The sequence below is a fragment of the Asterias amurensis genome, chromosome 11, assembly GCF_032118995.1.
Source record: "Asterias amurensis chromosome 11, ASM3211899v1".
NCBI lineage: Eukaryota > Metazoa > Echinodermata > Asteroidea > Forcipulatida > Asteriidae > Asterias > Asterias amurensis.
Genome location: NC_092658.1, coordinates 12,241,095 through 12,260,820, shown reverse-complemented (window position 1 = coordinate 12,260,820; position 19,726 = coordinate 12,241,095). Strand labels below are relative to the sequence as shown.

The 19,726-nt window shown below is 38.5% G+C and overlaps 2 protein-coding genes across 5 annotated transcripts in view; both read right to left on the bottom strand.

Annotated features, from left to right (window-relative positions):
- Positions 1 to 13,786, bottom strand: part of LOC139943777 (protein HID1-like) — a 28,865-nt gene extending 15,079 nt beyond the window's left edge. For 2 of the 4 annotated variants that reach the window (XM_071940572.1, XM_071940573.1), the window contains exons 1-12: positions 13,611 to 13,786; positions 11,276 to 11,425; positions 10,725 to 10,886; positions 9,506 to 9,532; positions 6,328 to 6,363; positions 4,301 to 4,408; positions 3,652 to 3,820; positions 2,889 to 2,946; positions 2,199 to 2,409; positions 1,781 to 1,894; positions 873 to 1,047; positions 36 to 187 (exon numbers count right to left, since the gene is read on the bottom strand). In XM_071940572.1, coding sequence (XP_071796673.1) covers positions 36 to 187; positions 873 to 1,047; positions 1,781 to 1,894; positions 2,199 to 2,409; positions 2,889 to 2,946; positions 3,652 to 3,820; positions 4,301 to 4,408; positions 6,328 to 6,363; positions 9,506 to 9,532; positions 10,725 to 10,886; positions 11,276 to 11,425; positions 13,611 to 13,676 — 1,428 coding nt within the window. In that variant the 5' untranslated portion in view covers positions 13,677 to 13,786. The remainder of the gene's footprint in view (positions 1 to 35; positions 188 to 872; positions 1,048 to 1,780; positions 1,895 to 2,198; positions 2,410 to 2,888; positions 2,947 to 3,651; positions 3,821 to 4,300; positions 4,409 to 6,327; positions 6,364 to 9,505; positions 9,533 to 10,724; positions 10,887 to 11,275; positions 11,426 to 13,610) is intronic. The other 2 variants (XM_071940574.1, XM_071940575.1) reach the window with 2 other exon arrangements.
- A 1,245-nt stretch (positions 13,787 to 15,031) lies between these two features.
- On the bottom strand, positions 15,032 to 18,660 carry LOC139944311 (small ribosomal subunit protein uS5). Its single transcript, XM_071941302.1, has 5 exons — positions 18,416 to 18,660; positions 17,867 to 17,974; positions 17,003 to 17,176; positions 16,394 to 16,553; positions 15,032 to 16,212 (listed from the first exon to the last, which is right to left on the bottom strand). The coding sequence occupies exons 1-5, from the start codon at positions 18,638 to 18,640 to the stop codon at positions 16,049 to 16,051; spliced, it is 831 nt and encodes a 276-aa protein (XP_071797403.1). The 5' UTR covers positions 18,641 to 18,660; the 3' UTR covers positions 15,032 to 16,048.
- Positions 18,661 to 19,726: the final 1,066 nt, after the last annotated feature.

Sequence of the window (19,726 nt, the reverse complement as noted above, 5' to 3'; positions counted from 1 at the left end):
AGTTGTTGGAAATCAATGAAAAGACAGATACTCACTATAATGAGAAAGTCAGCATGGGTACCAGTGAACACAGGAATGTCCATGGGTACTCTAACGCTGTATGGTTTGTTGAGTCGTACACCAAAGTTCCGCTCACCGCTCAGAAGTAGAAGAATAAAGACTCCGATGTGCATTAAACCGACTCGAGCTGAAGAGGTAATGACATCAAGAATTAATTTAATAACAATTAGAATCGTGTTTTTTTTCTATAGCGCTGAATACACCAGAGGGGCGTCTCAAAGCGCTTCCAACATACAAACCCCTGGTCAGTATGCCATTTAATTCATTCCTTACCCCATTTTACATGTAGCTCCCTGAGGAGTATACAGCCTGTGCTGCCAAATAGGAAGCGCACTAAGCTAAATTAATCACAAGTACTATCTCTGCCCTCACAGGTACCCATTTGGAGAGAAGGAATTAAGTGTCTTGCTCAGGGACACAAGTGTCACGATCGGGACTCGGACCCATACTCTGCTGAACAGAAACACCAGAACTTGAGTTTGGTGCTCTTATCCGCTTGGCCACGACCATGGTTTATTTTAAGCCATACAATTTGTTTCCACCTTACACCAATGTGTATTATACACTGTATACTCAGTACTTTCCCCCAAGCTCTGTCAATATAACTCCACAGGCAAATCACTTGGTTGGGACTCAAACCCAACACCTTTGCATCAGGATCAAGAATTTATTAAATCGTATTAAATACGTGTCTAGCTCAAGGACACAAGTTTCATGACCAGGACTCAAACCCACTCTCTGCTGAACAGAAACACCAGAGCTTGACTTCAGTGCTCTTATCCGCTCGGCCATGACACCCCAAGAAAACTTACACTGGTCTGCCCTGGCGTCGTTCAGATGGTAGAGAATTGGAACGAGAACCTCTAGGACGTCACTGCTCTTTAAGACATAGAAGAGAAACTTCTTGTTGTGGTCGCACATCTTCCAGAAGAGAACAAATAGCTCCTGGTGGAAGGCTATCTTCTTGGTGGATCCAGGCAGGTATGTCTAGAAATAGAAAGATACATTAAAGGAGATTATATCATTTGGATATTAAACAGTCCGTTTCATTCGAATGAGTTGATTCTTTTGATTCAAGAGATTTATGTGATTCATCTGATTTGATTGTGTTATTTATGTGGTTCATATGATCTGCATTGATTCATGTGATTCAAATGATTTCTGTTACTCAAGTGATTCATCTGATTTGTGTTGATTTATGTCACTAAGGTGATTCATCCCATTCAAGTGATTTATGTGATTTATCTGATTAAGTGATTGTTTGATTCTTGTTAATTCAAATGATTTATTTTGTTAATCTGATTCATGTTGATTCATGTTGATTCAGATGATTCTTAACTATAAATGATTTGGTGCATGATACATGCTAAGGTATCCCTACAGGTTGAATTCCATCAAATTTTCATGAAATCTGGTTTAAACCAGTTTGAAAAACAACAAAGATTGTGAAGCCTTTCATACAAAAACGACTGCATGTGATCAATATACAATAGTTTGATGTCTACTGAGTGTTGTGTCAAAGCAGGCCTGATACTCCACAGGGGCAATGAAGGTGATTGCCTCCCATGCCCCCTGGTGCCCCGGTGCCCTTGAAATACTCCAGTAGAAATTAAAATTTCTTCATAGGGTTCCCTTTACCAAGGAGAAAATGCCTTGGTGAACTTGCCCTTTCCAAAACAAAGCATACAGGACTGTTAATGGTTTTTTGAAGATGGTTTACCTGAATCAGTGGATTGTTGAGTAGCCTCGTCAGTCCCTTCAGAATGAAATGGAAATCTTCTTCTCGATGAACACGGGAAAGATAATTCACAAACAGATTCTCTACAACTCCTCCCTAGAAAACAAACAATTTAAACTCTCAATGTACAAAAGTGTTTGCAAATTTCAAGTTTTTAATCACAAAGCTGCATACGTAAAAAAGGCTTTAGGCCTGAAGTCTTTTATCAGATGCAAATATTTGAGTGAAAAATTACCTCGTTCTCAGAAACTATGTTACTTCGGAGGAAGCCGTTTCTCACAGAGAACTATCAACAGTTCTCTGTTGCTTGTTTTTTATGCTAAAAATTACCAATAGTGTCTGTCCAGTGCCTTAAAACAATTTATCAATCATCATATTTAATACTTGTTTGATTCCTTACCTCATTCCCTTCATCTGCAGCATCAACCGTTGGAGGCACCTGACTATGGACTGTATCATGGTCAAGGGTCACGACGAGGATCTGAGAGGCTACCTCGACGACCGGCTCCCGATGATCGGCAAACATGAGGTGATTGTATGGGACACCAAAGCCCACTGGATCATAGGCACATACCACATTCAGTAGAGAAGTGAAGAGGGGTAAGGCATGCCTGTAAGATATAGAATATTAAACATTGTGTAAATTGCATATTGAGTGTGAGTTTGAGTCTCAGTTGTGACACTTGTGTCCTTAAGCAAGACACTTTAACCATTGTTTCGTCCTTCGAATGGGACGTTAAGTGTTGTAAAAGAACCCACAGCATTTATCTAAGAGAAGGGGTTTGCCCTGGTGTTCCTGGCTGTGGTTGCTGAATGCACCGTAGCACCTTGTAAACCCTTATAAGGTGCTCTATAACTGGGTCTCAGATATCATAACTTCAATAAACTATCTTTCTGTAAAAATTAATATATACCAGGCGCCTTGAGTACCTTGTTTGCAACAGAGTTCTCCCTTAACATAGCCATGGCTTCAGTGACTCTTTAACCATTGCAAAAGTATATCATTATAGGTCTACAAAAAAATACTTTCTTGATTTCTTATTGCAGGTGGCCAAAACTAAAATGGAGGATGACTGTAGCAGCTTATTACCTGTTTTCAGATGAGCAAAAGTAACTGATCCACTGGTTGGGTTGTGAATGGGCATCACCTGAAATAAAACAAAACAATTGTCATATTTTGGGGTATTTTTCAATATTGAAAGCATAGCTACATGTAGCTTCTGCATGGGGAAAACCCTAGGTGAATTCAGTTTAATAATAATTATACTAACAATAATAAAAAATTCTCATATATAGCGCATTTCACAATAACCGTCTAAATGCGCTTTACTTTAGTGCCATGGTCATTGAGCCAAAAACATTCCTTTTATCTTCTTCAGCTCCCTGAGGAGTAAATAGCCTCTACCCTCACATGAACCCATTTATAAACCTGGGTGAAGAGAAGCATTTTTAGTAAAGCATCTTGCTCAAGGACAACACTTTGTATATCACAACTTATATATAAAATAACAAACCTGTGAAAATTTAGGCTCAATCGGTCATCGAGTCGTGAGAAAATAATGGGAAAACCCACCCTTGTTTTCGCACGTTTCGCCGTGTCATGACATGTGTTTAAAATAAATCCGTAATTCTCGATATCGAGAATTGATATTGTTTTAATATTAAAAAGTAAAGCATTTCATGGACTAATATTTCAAGAGAAGTCTTTCACCATTACCTTCTGTAAACCCTGTAAGTTATTTGTAAATCTGTGAACTTTTAATTTTGTTTCTGTTCTGAAAGTGTCCAATGGCTTTAACTACTCAGCCATGACAATCTATAATGGTAGCATTCCTGGGTTAAGAGGTACTTACTAACTGGAGGGAGGTACATAGTTTCTGAGAAGCATGTCAGCAGCAGTTTGAGTAACTCAGTCCTGTTCTGGTCTAGGAGAGCTGACTGGGGTGGGGAGTTAGCGAAGCCTACTCCAGCCTCCCAGATATATTCACAGCTGTCAATGGACTGAGGATCCTCGTGGCTTTCCTAAATGAGTAGTGGAGAAACGATAAACAATGTAACTTTTTTTTTAGTAAAAGCCAATTGAGAAGAGTTTACATGATTTGGGGAGACTGCTAACATACATGTAGGGCTAGATAGCTACATGTACATGTATGTTGTTGGAGAACCAGCTTGTTTATATGGAGTTTATTTTGTTTTCTGGGGTGCCACCCATTCAACCTGTATCTGCTCAGGGATCAGGCCCAAGCTTGCTATACAACCTGAGAAGTAGCAGCAGAGGAATCACTGTAAGATTGGACTTTTTATTTCAAATGTCAAATCATAAACTACAACGGAAAGTGACTGGGTTAAGCTATACCTATGGGCATAATAAAATGACCATGATGCAAAATGCACGCACATAAAATGGGCTCACAAATCATTCAAGTACCATCTTTGGCATTCGCTGGGTTCTGTTTCTAAAATAAAGGTACTATGTGTCAAAACAAAATAGCAGGATCTTACTGGGCCTGGTTTCTTGGTATTTGGAGCCACAGTGAAGTCTGGACAGAATAAGAGATCTGCAACAGCATTAAGGAGTGACTGAGCCAAGGGTAAAGATTCTTCATCACTCTGCAGGAAGATAATCACAATTCAAGTTATTATAACATGGCTGGCGATTAACAAATATAAATCTTACAAATCTTCTTGTTTGTCTATTAATGTTATTTCTTACAAACTTGTAACTGTTCTTATACACAGAGAAAACAAATTTCATGCATTTTATCATGACAATAAATATTTTGAATTTTGAATCTTTAATTTAATAAGGCCTCACTCTTGATGGCCACATCAGTTTCAAGAGATCTCAAGGTAAGGGGCACCCAGACTTGTTTATGACCGAAGACCAGTTGAAAAATGCCTAATTGTTTTTTTTGCTAAAAATGTAAATGGCGTTTATATTTGGGCAGGGAAAAGAGATATTTGGGTTGTGCCTTTGATGATGTACAACTTCAAGCGATAAATTTGGCACGATGAGTTTGTAATGGAAGAGATTTTTGTTTGTTGACCCCTTACAAAAAACATGAAGGGCACCTACACAAGCCTATTACTGACCACCATTTCGGGAGTAAAAATGCAAATAAAGAAATTAACTCCCAAAATGTTGGCTGAGTGGTTGGATTTGCAGATTTGTCTTTTGAAAAAAGGTAGGTACATGTAGGTAGATTAACATGCAACTTTTAAAACTTTCAATTGGGCTGCAGTTGTTTATTATTCTATCTTTTCATTGGACAAATCTGCGAAGGTCAGATAGCAAAGTATCTTTCTCATGACATGCTCTGACTGTGTGCCAAATTCCTTGCATGTATCATCAAAGGTACAATCCCATCACTTATATTGTACCTGCCGTATAGATTATAGGTAAATATGCAGATCTCGTAACATTACCTCAAACTAAGTAGACGTGTTAATATTTTGAGTCGATTCTATGTAATAATGATGAATTCCCCAGCATAAATGGCCAGATTGAAAGTTTTAGTCATGTTAGTTGCAGAGTGTGCATCCATGGGTACTTAACAAACACAGACCTGGAACAACTCTGGAGTTCTATCTATCATAATAGTAAAAACAACAATGCACATTCATACCCATGACAGTTTATTCTGATTGGTCCAGAGGAGTGTTTAAATATATGCATGGCGTGTGAGGTTAACGCGAATGCTAATTTACCTACATGTAGGCTACCATGTTTACACGTATTTACACATGCTGGTTCTAGGGTCTTCAAATCAACATATAATACATTTCTGTGTACGCATCATCAATTGGGGGGGGGGGGGTAAAACAAGCAGGTAAAAAGTAAAAAAAACAACAAAAAAACTAACAGCAATCAACCGAGAATGTTAAAAGTAATTTATAACAGGTTTTTAAGAACAAATTTTGTTGGTCTGCTTTTTTTTGTTTTGTCTTTGCAGGCTGAATTATTATTATCATTATTACATGGGAAGCTACCACAAACCTCACTGCAAATCAATCCCCATCATTTTGAAAATCCCTTCATGTACATGTAAAACCCCAGTTTTTTTTTCTAAAAACCCATTCCTTGAAGCCCATTTTTTTTTTACCCCAACTTAAATGGGATCCAATACAAAATCTAACATCTATCAAAATGCAATAACCCCCCCCCCCCAAAAAAAGAAAAAACTACTGAAGTTCACTTCAACACACATTATATTTGTTCACACCCCTGTGTGCCGTCTTTTGTTCTTTCCTTTGTCCTTGTACTACAAAAATTACTTTACATCCTCCCATATATTTTGAACACAAAATCCTTTTGGAGCACCCCAGTCTTGAGAACTCCCCTGAAGACCTTTTGTTTCCCCATTTTGTTTTTAATCGTCTTTCTCTATTTAAGGTACAGTACAGTACACTACAACAAGCACTAAGTTATTAGAACATAGAAAAATGTAATTTCTCTATTGTCTATGGTTAGACATGTTAGAATAAACAACACACACACAAATGGCAGTCAACACAATCAAGCATGCAACCTGGTAACCATGAAGACAGGGTAGCTCCTCGGGACGCTTGTTTTAGAAATAAAAGAAACAAAATGAATGAAAAAGCTGGGGATTTCATGCAATGATGTTTTGAATGATATAATGTAATATTAATGGTATGAGAGTGACAAAGTTAATGTTATAGTGAAATATGGTGGTGATACATTTGTGTACATTGCTTTGTTTTGTGTAGCAAAAAAAATAAACATGGAGTGAAAATTATCTATAAGTTGTTTTTCTTCTTCACCAAAAAATTATCTGTACCTATAATTTTAACGGCACTGGGCACTTTTAGTAATTGCCAAAGACCAGTTTCCTCACTTGGTGTATCTCAACAAACATGTATAATTTTGAACTAAATTACTCGTCTAAGTGCGAGAGAATAATGGAAGAAAAAATACCCTTGATGCACAAGTTTTGTGCTCTCAGATGCTTGAATTCGAGACCAGCACAATCTTATTTTCTCACAAGCCAACACTGATTGTTTCTTTTTGTGTAAACGGAGGGCAAGGATTGTTACCTAAGCAAATTTGCAGGCACACCCTGGGTAAATCTGTCTTCCTTAATCCACAAGCCTGGGGGATTTTCTTCTTATGCACACAAGAAATGTTTGAAACTTTCTATGGCTAACATACAGGATTGGTGAAGCTGACAATAGTCGCAAACAGTGATCATGTCTCGTGTAATCAAACAATATGTGCAATGACAAACCTGTTTGATGTTATCCTTTGTTAGAGTCAGGAGTAAATATTGAAAAACCATGCAAAATTGCCTAGCAAGTAAACTCATTTTCATTCATTTTGGTTGTAACAACCAAAATCAGTGGATTGTGCTTTTTAATAGGTTTTCCGACACAATTTTCATAAATATGATTTCATTTCAGAGGGAATTATATCACAGAAAAAAATGTTTGGAGTATGACCTTCGTAATTAGTTTTAAGCTTACAGATTAAAATGCCCCTGAATGCAGTGTTGTGTCATGGACTTGATGCCAATCAACAAGACAATGGAAAATACGTAGCAACAAAGATTTACAAACTTCATCCATTCTGTGTTGCTATGTCACAACACAGACTAGTTTTATGCTGGTTTTCACTTTACATTTAATATTATAATAATAAAGAATTGCAATGCGCACACATGTATCCACCCTGCTGAGTGTTCAAGGCGCAGAATTTCTAGGTATTTTTAAGGGAACCATGCAGCCAACAGCAGTTTTAGTAAAAGAAATTGAAATATTAGGGCTATTTTTATCAATCAAATTTCAATAAATTAACAGGGAGGAAAACTTTACACTCATGACCAAATAATAACTAAACACAAAACCAACAAGGATTTATTAGTTTTTCATGTAGTAGTTTGAGTGATTTCGTTCAAGTCGATCTTTAAAGGTGTGTTAAGGTTTTGCAAGCACTTGAAATATCAATGTCCCTGTGGTAATACTGTAGATAACTGTGCACAATGTGTGGAGCTGTTCACAGCCAAGTAATTGAATAAAAATGAATGCCCCTCAGACATTGACTGTAGTTGAACTTAAAGCCTATATGTGTAATGTGAATGTGTTAACATATGGAACCATTTAACCATGAGTAAGTTGTATATTGAGTATGATAAAATTGCACTGAGGAAATAAAGTAAGTGAGCCACAGTGTGGGAAGGAAATCGTTCAGAAAATGTAAAGGAAGGGGTATACTTCCTCTTTTAGAAAAAGAGGTAATTTTTCATCCAACAAAAAGCTTCAGGCGTGAAGCTTCAAGCCTCAAGCCTCCAAGCATCTGAAAAGTACACAAATCTATGCAATAAGGCTGTTCTTTCATTGTGTTCTTGTAATTGTGTTGACCAATTGAACCCAGTTTGTTAGGCCTATGTGTTGAGAAACACAAAGTGAGGACACTGGTCTTTGACAATTACCCTACGTAAGTATACCCTGCCTTTAACAGAACAAATCTAGAATCACACTTGATGTGTACAAATTCTTCATAAATAGCCACAGGGATTTGGTGGTAAACAGTTCAGAGTGAGTTAAGAGTGGTTGAAGCCCGGAAGGCTGTACTAAGCACAAATATTTAAATGAGTTAGAAACACAAAATGAGAACAACACAAATGCACAACGAATGCACTGAAAATTTCATTGTCAAGGGCTGGTTTAAAAAAATTAGCGAATTGAACAAAATTGTGTTCTATGCACGTTTAATTTAATTTGAAATGTCATTTGTGCAATATGTGTATCATTAACAAGTCCATGTAAAACCATTAGTTTTTAAGATCTTTTACTGCAAATAATGTAGGTACTTTCAATCAGACGCTGAAATCAATATAAGGATGTGTCCACATTGGCAGCTACGGCTAGGGTTTTTCCCAGCAAACATTAAAGGGACATGTTGCTTTGGATCAGTCCAGTTGGTCCATGAAAAGTGCTATGAAACCGTTTGCTATGAAATCGATATAGTTAAAAAGAAAGTTTTTTTTTAAAGTAGATTAATTATAATGATCCACACACATATGCCTTGAAGTAGAAATTGCATGGTTTTTCTGTTACTTTGCCCACCGAAGCGGTCAGCCATTTTATAGAGTCAAAAACTTGACTCCACAAAATGGCAAGCCATGTTAGTTCATGGGAAAAACATAAAACCATTACATTCTACTTTTAAAACATCTTTTTAACCGTATATAACAAACAGTTTAAACGCTTTTTATTGACCAAACAGTTTTCCAAAACTTATCATAAGATAGACTTTCTGATCGATGTTCCTTAAAGTAGATTAGACCAGGAGCGATACAATGCAGTGCAATAAATCAGTTCTGAAAGCTGTGTGCATGTGTACAGTAGGCCTACTAAACCATCAATGGGAAAACCTTAAGGTTTGAAAAGGAAGCTAACATTTGGTAGCACTGGTTGAAAGTTCAAACAATTTACTTCAAATCCGTGTGAGCATAGAGATTTGGCTCTGACTAGGATTTGCCTGTATTTAATTGTTGTTTTTCAGCATCACACTTATTTATTGAACCAGTGTCACCACAAGCTTGTGGCTTCTTGTAGCTTTTTTGTCAGTCAGTGTTAAGACTTGTTTTGAAAAATAAGGAGAAATGCAATTGATGTGTACCGATCATTAATCTTCCTTTTAAATCCTCAATCAAAACAAAATCAAATATAGATTGGAAAACTCACAATGTCATCCATTCCCTCGATACCATACTGCAGTGATGATAGAATAACAGGAAAGAATCGGGAAAAAATAGGAAAAGATAGTAGCTGAAAACCTGGAAAAATCAAGGCATGCATCGGAAAATGCGAACTTACCAAGCCCAATTTCATGGCTGTGCTTACCGTCAGCAAAGAATCAGCGCTTACGGGAGCAGGGGAATTCTGCGCTTACATCAAGCACATTTAGAAAACAGCAGGGATTTTGTGCTCGTGTATATGCATGCTTCAAATTAAGCCCAGTTAATACTTCCTGGGAATGCTGGAAATGCCCAAAATGCACAGCAAATTTGACATCACAACTCAAGTTTTCACGCCAAATGTTTTGCTAGAGTTGAGCAAAAAGGTTGTGAATTGCTAATTTCAAAAGTGTGACGTCAAATGCAATACCTGCTAAGAAAATTGGCATTCGTAGGAAGTATGACCCGGGCTAAACTAGGTATTCTTTGCTTACAAAGCTTCCACAGAAAACATTGTCGCTTAACTGTAAGCAAAAAATGGTGATTGCAAGCGTGGAGTTAAGCGGTAAGCAGAGCCGTGAAATTGGGATCAGATAAAATGTTGGAAATCAAATTAACATGAAACCATGCGAAGTGCTACCTCAACCCTCCACCACAGAAAAACATACACAAAGAGACAAAATCTGGAGATTAATGAATTATGCACAATGCAAGAAATTTATCAGGGCAAAATTTGAAGAAATAAGACCTTTCTTAGAATTTCATGCTAAATGAGTTGAGACGTGTACAATTTATTTTTGCATTGCTAATCAGTGAGTAGCCCTGTATAACAAATTCATATTCACTTTTAATATGCAAAAAATAGTTAATGACCTGACATTTCAACCCTAGCAGAGTCTTTCTGGTTTGCAATTTATGTTAAAGCAATGTGTGAGGGATCTCGTGGTCCAGCCCCAAAAATAAAAGAGTAGGCGCAAGACTCTGAAAAAGACCCTAAAGGCCCGGTCACACAGGCCCCGATAACGAGACAATAACGAGAACGATAAAAATGCACGCCCTCGATTGGTTGAAATGCTCCACGAAGAATATGCCCACGCTCATTCAACCAATCGAGGGCGTGCATTTTTATCGTTCTCGTTTTCGTTCTCGTTATCGGGGCCTGTGTGACCGGGCCTTTATCCTTTAAAAAGTTTTCTATACAGTTTAATACTTAGAGCAGAACTTACAGACTGTCCCGGTAGCGTGGACCAGAAGAACCCACGCCAATCTGGATCCTCAAAAATGTATGGCAGAATGCGTGTGAGGAGACGCACTGAGTTCAGGACCATCTGTTGATCTTTGGCTGCAGAGCATCCACTTTCTGATGCAGACACAAGTTTTTCCACTGCCTGCAAAAAAAAATAATCAACAGGATTCAATGAGAAGTTATGCCAAGTTATGATAATTTGTTGAATTTGAGTCTGATAAACAACTTTCACATCTAATGAGTTATGAATGTGCATACCAATCCCATGAACACAAATGAGTTAAATCTTCTCTTATAGGCCTACCATGTATACAGTACATGTGTATGTCTTAATGCTTGTTCAACGAAAAACAGCATGCCGTTTAACCGTTCTGGTCTTGTTACAACAAATCTGGGGGAGTAAACATTTTGAGCAACAAGCCGAAGCCTAAACAGGATGCAGGCGAGATGATCAATGGTTCATTATTTTGCCTCAATTGAAGTCTTTCTAGATGAACGCAAGAGATATTGAAACTGACTCTGGATTATTACCTTGTAGCATAATGTAGCTAAGTTTGAGGGTGATTCTTCCCTCAGTGCTCTGATTTCAGCTGCAGGTATCAAAGCAAACACATCGCTCACGCTGGTCACTGTGTCAGCCCAAAACTGGTCCCAGAATGCATCATCACCTGCCTCAACTGGCTAAAAGACAAAGAGAGAAAAATAAAAACCCAGTCAACATTTATACTTATTTAAAAGCAAGAGTGAGGACAAAAAACAAAACAGGCTGCAAATTTATACAATGTATGTTTGTGACTAGGCCTGGGTGACTAGTGCGACTAGTGTCATAGTCGCGACTATTAATTCATTAGGCAAGTCGCGACTACGTTTTTGTTTTCAACTACTAGGTTAATCGTGCCGCCGTGACTACCTGTTTGGTGAACCAATTGTGCACGACAACATAATTTACTTACAAAACACAATCAGACATCAGTGACACAATCCTTCAATCCTTTCAGCTTGAAATTTACTGTATTGTGCTTGCGGCAAACATTGTCACAATACATCTTATCATACGAATGAAAAATTTGTCGCAACTAGTGTTGTACGTATTTGGACTATTTGAGGCGCGACCAGTCGAGTACTAAATTTCACAAATTGCCCAGGCCTAGTAGTTCGTTGTGACTCAGTGATGTTTGAAGCTGGCATGGGTGTGGATCATTCATGTGGTAATCATGCAGGTCATCCATGTATGAAACTTTTGGGAGAAGCAAGTGTTGTCTCTGGGAAGAACTGGTGTGGTCTTGACATGTTGATACTCTGATCGTCTTCACGAGATAAAAGCAACAGAACAAAACCTCCTGACGGCAATCAGAGTGTACTGATGGAAATGTCGAGAACACACTGGTTCTTCTTTGAAGTAAGGAGAAGAGCAAACACAAGTTAACTACATACTACAAAAGCCATCCATTTCACTTCTGGTTGTGAATAAACAATAAAGAAATGTGTTTTCTACTTATACCAGAACTTTCTTTTATGGCCTTGAGCTTATTGGGGCTCAATTGTTCAGCCTTGGCTTGTTCTGCCTGTCCAAACTGAACAATAATTAACAATACCATAGCTGTGTTAAATAGTGAGGCCAATATGAAAATAAATTGTTCTAATAAAAATAATAAATTGTTCTAATAAAAGGTTGTGTCTGAATCCAGCATGCCCAGTGACTTCCTCTAGCACTATGGCTGCTTTACTTAGTGTTTGCTGCAGCGAAACTTAAAAAGTAGGGGACCATTATTGTAGTTGCGATACTGTAACCCTCATCCCGACGGCCGCCAGGCCGGAGGGTTACGAGATTCTTTCGATCGGCAAATGACAATTAGGTCCAACACGTTCAATTTCGACAGCTAGTTACCAGATTTGCCCCATTTTTACCATTTTTACAATCATGACACAAATTCTAAGAGCACAAACTTAATCCTCAATGTCTAATGAACACTCGAAACACAATTGAGAAATCATTTTTGAAGAAAAAGGAGAAAAACTTACCACATCCCGGAGCAAAGTCCCAGGTTTTAATTATTAATACTATATTATATGTGTTGGACAAGATTGTCATTTGCCGATCGAAAGAATCTCGTAACCCTCCGGCCTGGCGGCCGTCGGGAGGAGGGTTACGTTATCGCAACTACCATTATTGCAACTACATCATTCCCAACCAAAAATGAGCCAAAACTGATTTATAAATGACAAATAATAGGCGTAATTTAATCAATTTTACAAACTGTTACGTCATTTTTCTCTTTTTCCTGGATGTATATATATGCGGTAAACCTTCTTCTCAGGTAAGAAACAAATTCAGTGGTTTTGGAGTTAATTAAGGGCGGATAAATTGGTGGCGACGTGCGGAATATTATCATTTTGTTATCAAATTGTACCAAAATGTACGTTTCTAATTTAACGAATCTTCTTTTACAATAAAACAAATAAGACAAGACATTGTTGAAAATTGCTCATCCAAAAAGAAGTCTGTCACTGTGTCATATGGGAGGAAAACCTTCGTAAAGCAAAGACAGACTTCTCATGAAATAATCATCCCCTCCCCCACCTAACCCCGCCCACCTTCCCTTTCCAAAAAGGTAGAAAAAAATTCCACGAATTTGATTTGATCATTCCACCGTAAACAGTAACATGTCTTTAACTAACTAAAGCAAGCACAACCTAGCTAATCAGACTTAAATAGTGGGAGGCTACCATCGTTAGTCACTGCACAAAAAGGAAAAATATTGCAAACGCAAGTTGAAGTTGCCTTCACAACAGTACCACTTTTTTATTTTTTACTTGGAGTTGGAAATGAACTCACTCAATTTAGTATTCTAACGCTCAAAATTACCTGTGTTTTTGTTGTCAGCTGCACGACTGCCTTCCGAAAATTAAGCTTCGAATCTGTTCCTCCCATTCTCGTATATCTTTCAGTACTACGGCATCAATGAAAACAATTGTCAGAGTCAAATTTTCCGCAACATACAGACAATTTTTTTACTCTTATCCACGTATCCCGTGTGTGTCTCTGTGCTGTGTAAAATGTCAACATATCGTTCACATATCCCACAATGCTTTTCGAAATACAATTTGACGTCACATCATCGTGTCTGGTAATTGTCCACGAACACACGCTATTCATTGAGCCGTGTAGCAGACTATTATTTTGTACACAGCGGGTATGCCATTACATGTAGGAATGTGCTTGCTGCCCATTCTTATGATTTTGTGTTCATTTTCATTCATTGACAAGTTTACTCTTTTTTTCATGGCCTAAATGGTTTCATAAACTTGGTCTCGGTTTTTGCCGGAACAATTTTCATCATGGTGCAGCCATCTTGATGGTCTACCATTATTACCATTCAAACCAATGTAACCAAACTGAGGCTGGAAGGAAAATAGTATGATCGCTTTTGATATTGGTTATTCAAACTATCAGTCTGTGTCAATCCGAGACATGGAATATGACCAAGATGGCTGCAGTGTGGTACAGTTCTATGCTATGGTTGTTCTGTGCTTTTTTTCTGAACTACGGCTAGGGCTTTATTTGATGGAAACGTGTGTACTTTAGAGACCGATAAAGCCATAATATAGCCCTTTGCAAACTACCAATTCGAAAACTTATCTATAATTTGTATTTTGAGGAAAGGATAGCGAAAACAGGCTGGGTCCGTTTTCCTTACATTAAACTTGACCTAACCAAGCACAGGGTCAAGTTGACCTCCAATGTGGCCTATTTTCTTTAAGGGGCTATCTAGAGGGTTTGACACTACCCCAATTGATATCCTTGGCCCTCATGCCCCAACCTCCACATATGAAATCTAGACTTTTTCAGATAAAAAATTACCCAAGTTACTGCAACATGCAGAAAATACATGGTTTCTTAACTCCAGCAGATTAATTTAATTAGCAAGCTTATCCCCCCCCCCCCTATACACCCCCTTGTGCACCCTTAAATTTTGCCTTAGTTTCGGTGCGGCCTACTTTCCTTTCGTCCCCAGTCAAGTCAACTGAAAGCCGAGTTCACCTTTGTTTTTTAGGTGGGTGCGGGGGGGGGGGGGGGGGGGCGACACGTACATGTAGAGTTATAATTGTTTGAAGCAATTATTTCAGTCACATCATTAGGAGGGGGGGGGGGCTCCCACTTCCTGGATGGGTATGCCATCACTTGTTATAGAGAAAATCATCTTTTGAAGAGTGTAAAGTAAAAAACAAACAAGCATTACAACAATATAAACTAGACACAATAGAAAGATAAACAGAAACAAGATATTGGATTTTCTTTTTATTGACTTTTTCAGTTGCACGCCTGCTTTGAGGCAACCACTATCTAATTGAAAGCAATTCAGTTGAAGGGCTTGTAAGCTGGATGGATTTTACATAAATGACTTGCTTTAAAACACTCAAAAGTTACTCAAGGAATTGTGTTTCTTTATGGAACTAACAAGTGTATAATCATATCTATAATTTTATCTTCAGAGAGTCATGTTGCATTTTTTTGTTCACCATTTTGATGTAGCTTTTTAAAATAGGACGCATTTGTTTGTTGCAAATTCAGTTAAATAAGTACTGCTGGCTAAAGGATTCAACTGCAGAATCCTCAGTACGACTTGTTGCTTTAGCTGCTTATGCCACTGTCTCAGCCATCTCTTGCAGCGCATCATGCGTACATCTTGCAGCGTATCCCGCGTACATCTTGCAGCGTATCTAGCGTGCCTTGTGCAGCGTATACCGCATGCCTTGTGCAGCAGATCATGCGAGCCTATTGCAAGTGATCCCGCGTGCCTTGTGCAGCGTATCCTGCTTGCCTTGTGCAAGTGATCCCGCTTGCCTTGTGCAGCGTATCCTGCTTGCCTTGTGCAAGTGATCCCGCTTGCCTTGTGCAGCTTACCATGCAAGCCTCGTGCAGCCGACCATGAGTGCCTCTTGCAGCGAACCATTCTTGCCTCTTATAGCATACTTGACAGTGCACAGCAACCTCAACAAACAAGCCTGTACATCAGAGACTTTAATTGTATTCTCTAGTAAGTAGCACATTTTTTATCAGTTTTTACGCATCAACGAAATAGGATATTTCTCAAACCAATGCAGCCAATGGGCCTTCTTTCATTAAAAAAAAGTGTAGGAGGAGAACAGTCCGGGTTTGTGAAAATTTTTAGATATAATTATGATATAAAATGAAAACAGCAGGCAGGCTTCCTCAACCTAACTGCAGTCATAGTGGCCTGGGACGTCTTGTCCCGAAAAACTAGGCCGTAGCGCTAGACCAGGGAACATCGTCGCCTGGGTTTAGAATGCTTGCTGTGGAGCCGCAGCTGGCTGCACAGGCTTGTAGGTCTTTGACAAGTGATCAGTGAACTCTTGGAACGGTGACTTGACGAAGACAGTCTCCTTCCACATGTCTGGTGTCAGGTAGCTGTAAGTCTTCGATACCGCTTGGAATGTTGCCTTTGCTGCATTGGAAAAAACATATATGATATTTGATCAGCAAATTCCAAACATAAAAACAAGCAACCGAGAACAATTTTGAGAAAATTCTTTTTTAAAAGATGATTAACTTTAACTCAAATTAACCAGTTTTGAGTAATCAGTGATCTGTATTATACAGAGCATTTCTACCATCTTTCTTCTTACCGAAGTTTCCAAGGGTTGACGTTGAGCCGCAGGCACTGGTATAACAGTCCTCTATACCAGCCATATGAAGCAGTTTCTTGGGCACCGGTGCACTGACGATACCGGTCCCACGGGGCGCAGGGATCAACCGCACCAGGACACTACCACACTTTCCTGTCACCTGATTAGAGCAATTCAAATAGAATATAGACATTAGAGAGATTGATTCAAAATGAAAATGACAGTTGCCCCTAGTTGAAATTCCAGGCCTGGCACTTCTCTACACAACAAAAACATTGATAAATGTAGAGCCTTTCTTTAAAACTAGACATTGGTTATCGGCAAACAGGGTCCTCATGCTGGCTGAAAGAAATACATACAATCCAACAATAGACCTTCACCATTTATATGTGTACCTAACATACAACATTGACAGTGTCATTTATAATTACCAATCAGTAACCAGACTATCTTTCTCTCCAGCCTCAGTTTGGTTACACACAAGTTTGCCTTCTTTTAAACCAATATATCCACCTTGAATAGTTTTCTTTGTGTATATTGCAACTTTAAAAAAAATCATCAATACATGACCAAGACCTAGTGAGCTGGGCTATGAAGGAATTCACTAACCTTGCAGGGTACGGTGTGGGGCTTGCCGATCTTGTTTCCCCAATAGCCTCTTCGTACTGGGATGACCGACAACTTGGCCAAGATAATGGCCCCTCGGATGGCCGTAGCCACCTCTTTAGAACACTTCACACCAAGACCTATATGTCCGTTGTGATCTCCGATCGCAACGAATGCCTGTTAAATGAAAAAGAAAAATATGAATTTAATTTGTTTTTGTACAATACACATTTATTTCACTTCTAAAAAAAAACAAGTGGTTGAAGAAATAACCAATAACCTATACAAGAATGAAAAATGCTTGCATAAGTAAAAGGTAAGCAGTGCATTGGCAAAAATCTCTTTGTCACATCCAAACCATGCAGGCCTGTATGCTTCGTTTTTGAAAGGGCAAGGGCACCAAGGCATTTTCTCCTTGGTAAAGGGCACCCTATGAGGAAATTGTAAATTTGTACTGTAGCATTTCAAGGGCACCAAGGCAATGACCAGGGGCCACAGAGGCAATCGCCTTCATTGCCTCCGTGAAGTATCAGGCCTGCCATGCCTTAACCACACTACCCCATTTTCAGAATACAATACACACAGTGCATATTGGACAAATGCGTTTATGGAAAAGCTTACTGCATTGAACATTGCATACACATTTAGGTACATGTACATTTTTACTGCTGATAAAACTATATTGATTTAATTTGGTATAAAAATCAGTTGACAAATCTTGTTCCTTGCAACCGGACTTCACAGAGCATAGACAAATTATTTGAAAAATGCTTTGAACAACTACACCTAAAATAAACAGCTTTTAAAAGGTCCAAGAGGAAAATGTGAGCACCAAGAAAATTTGGATTGGATGAAGACAATAATAACCTTGAATCGGGTTCGCTGTCCAGCTCGGGTCTGTTTCTGTACGGGCATAATCTTGAGTACCTCATCCTTCAAGGCAGTTCCAAGGAAGAAATCGATGATTTCAGCTTCCTGTATGAGGTAAAGAAAGAAACAAACATAAGATAAGATCAAGAACAAAAAACCTGCAACTTCTCACATTTTTTATAAATTACTTAACATCTTTAACACAAGTGTCATCGAATCAAAGGGTTCACCCTTTCAATTTGTTTGTATCACACAGAAATAGTTGACACTACAAACACTACCAGTGTTGTAGCAAGGCAATTTTTCTTTTTTTCTTTTCTAAATCCAGATCAACATAAGTATTCATGTTAAGATATGGAGCCATCATTGTCAAAGTGCAATCCGGGAACCTGTGCTCTGGGCATCAGTGTTTTGCTGAAAGTGCTGGGTGAAAATTGTCAGTTCAATCCCACCATGGCTACAACACTGACCACTACCTAGCCCCCAAAAATAATAGTTTAGTTAGGGTTCTTATTGAAAAATTCTATTATTATTCAACGACTTTACCTTAATTGGCAGTGAGAACAAGTAGATCTCCTCAAGAGACTTTATCTTGAGGTCCTTGACAAGTCTGCCCAGTTTCGTTACTGGAACCCATTCCTTGTCGTCGGGCTTTCCACGGCCCCTACCACGCCCACGGCCGCGACCACGACCGCGGCCCCTGCCACGCCCTCCTGACCCGAAGCCACCGCGAAAACCGCCACGATCACCGGCTGGTGCTTGGTCCGCCATTGCTGGAAATTAAAATAAAAAAAAGAGTAGAAATTGTTTTAGACATGTTAGATAGCTCCACTCACAATCACCAGTGTTTTTTCTGTAGGTTGAAGAGCTAGCACAATTTGTGTACTGTAGTGCGACTGCGAGTAGTGTGTGACTGTGAACATCAAAGTACAGGGCAGGAAGGATGAAAGTTGTGGGGCTTTTTCCTCCATAAAACTCTCTTTTTATATACACCTGCACCTACAATATTTACTTACTGAAGTTCATACATTTCTGTTGAAGAATAAAACGCAATTCAGCCAAAGAAACAAAACTCAAAATGATATATACAATGTAAATTATTCAATGACGTGGTTCTGTCACATGACCTACCTAGATCTGTGTCTATTGTACACATTTATTTGTTTCTTTCGCTGTATGTATGGTATTGCGTTTATTCTTTACAATAGAAATGTATGAACTTTTAAGTAAATAATGTAGGTGAAAGTTAAGTGCATAAATAGAGAGTTTTATGGAGAAAACCAGTACCTTATTTGTTCTTCATTTTATTAACTTTAAGTGACTCTTGATAAGTCACTGTCACTTGTCACTATGTCAGTCAATGTCGATTAACATTGTTTCATTCACCGACTCTTCTGATTAGCCATACAAAACTTTAAAAGCAGCAAAAGGCCATTATTTATTGGGCATTGACAATCTAAATTTTAACATTTGTTTATTTTCTTTGTAATGTTGCTGTCTGTGAATTAAATTAAAGAAACTTGAAAGGGAAAACAAACTTTTATCCAAAGCCAAAGCTCTAATTTTACCATTCCTGGTTGTTTCTTGATTGTGATACTTTTTAACCTATCAATCATCATACTTCATGCGAACAAATGCGAAATTGGCTTTTCTCCTCACTTCCCAATCAAATGTTGGCCATTCGCATGAAATAATTTTAATATTATAAATGTAAAACCAAATGGCTTTTCCCTCAGCCCAGTGTACCAGACCCAGCGGCAGCACTCAGCATGCTCAGTCATCAAACCAAACACACAAATGTAGTTAGTAGGGCGAAAATTTTTTCATCAATTGCCTTTTTTTATTACTCAGTAAAAC

Excerpts from the sequence above, each read along its gene's own strand:
- LOC139944311 (XM_071941302.1), bottom strand. The coding sequence starts at position 18,640 with ATGGCGGACCAAGCACCAGCCGGTGATCGTGGCGGTTTTCGCGGTGGC. Across the intron at positions 16,554-17,002 it reads CCCACACCGTACCCTGCAAG|GTGACAGGAAAGTGTGGTAG; the intron begins GTTAGTGAATTC and ends TGCTCTAATCAG. Across the intron at positions 16,213-16,393 it reads GTCAACCCTTGGAAACTTCG|CAAAGGCAACATTCCAAGCG; the intron begins GTAAGAAGAAAG and ends TTTCCAATGCAG.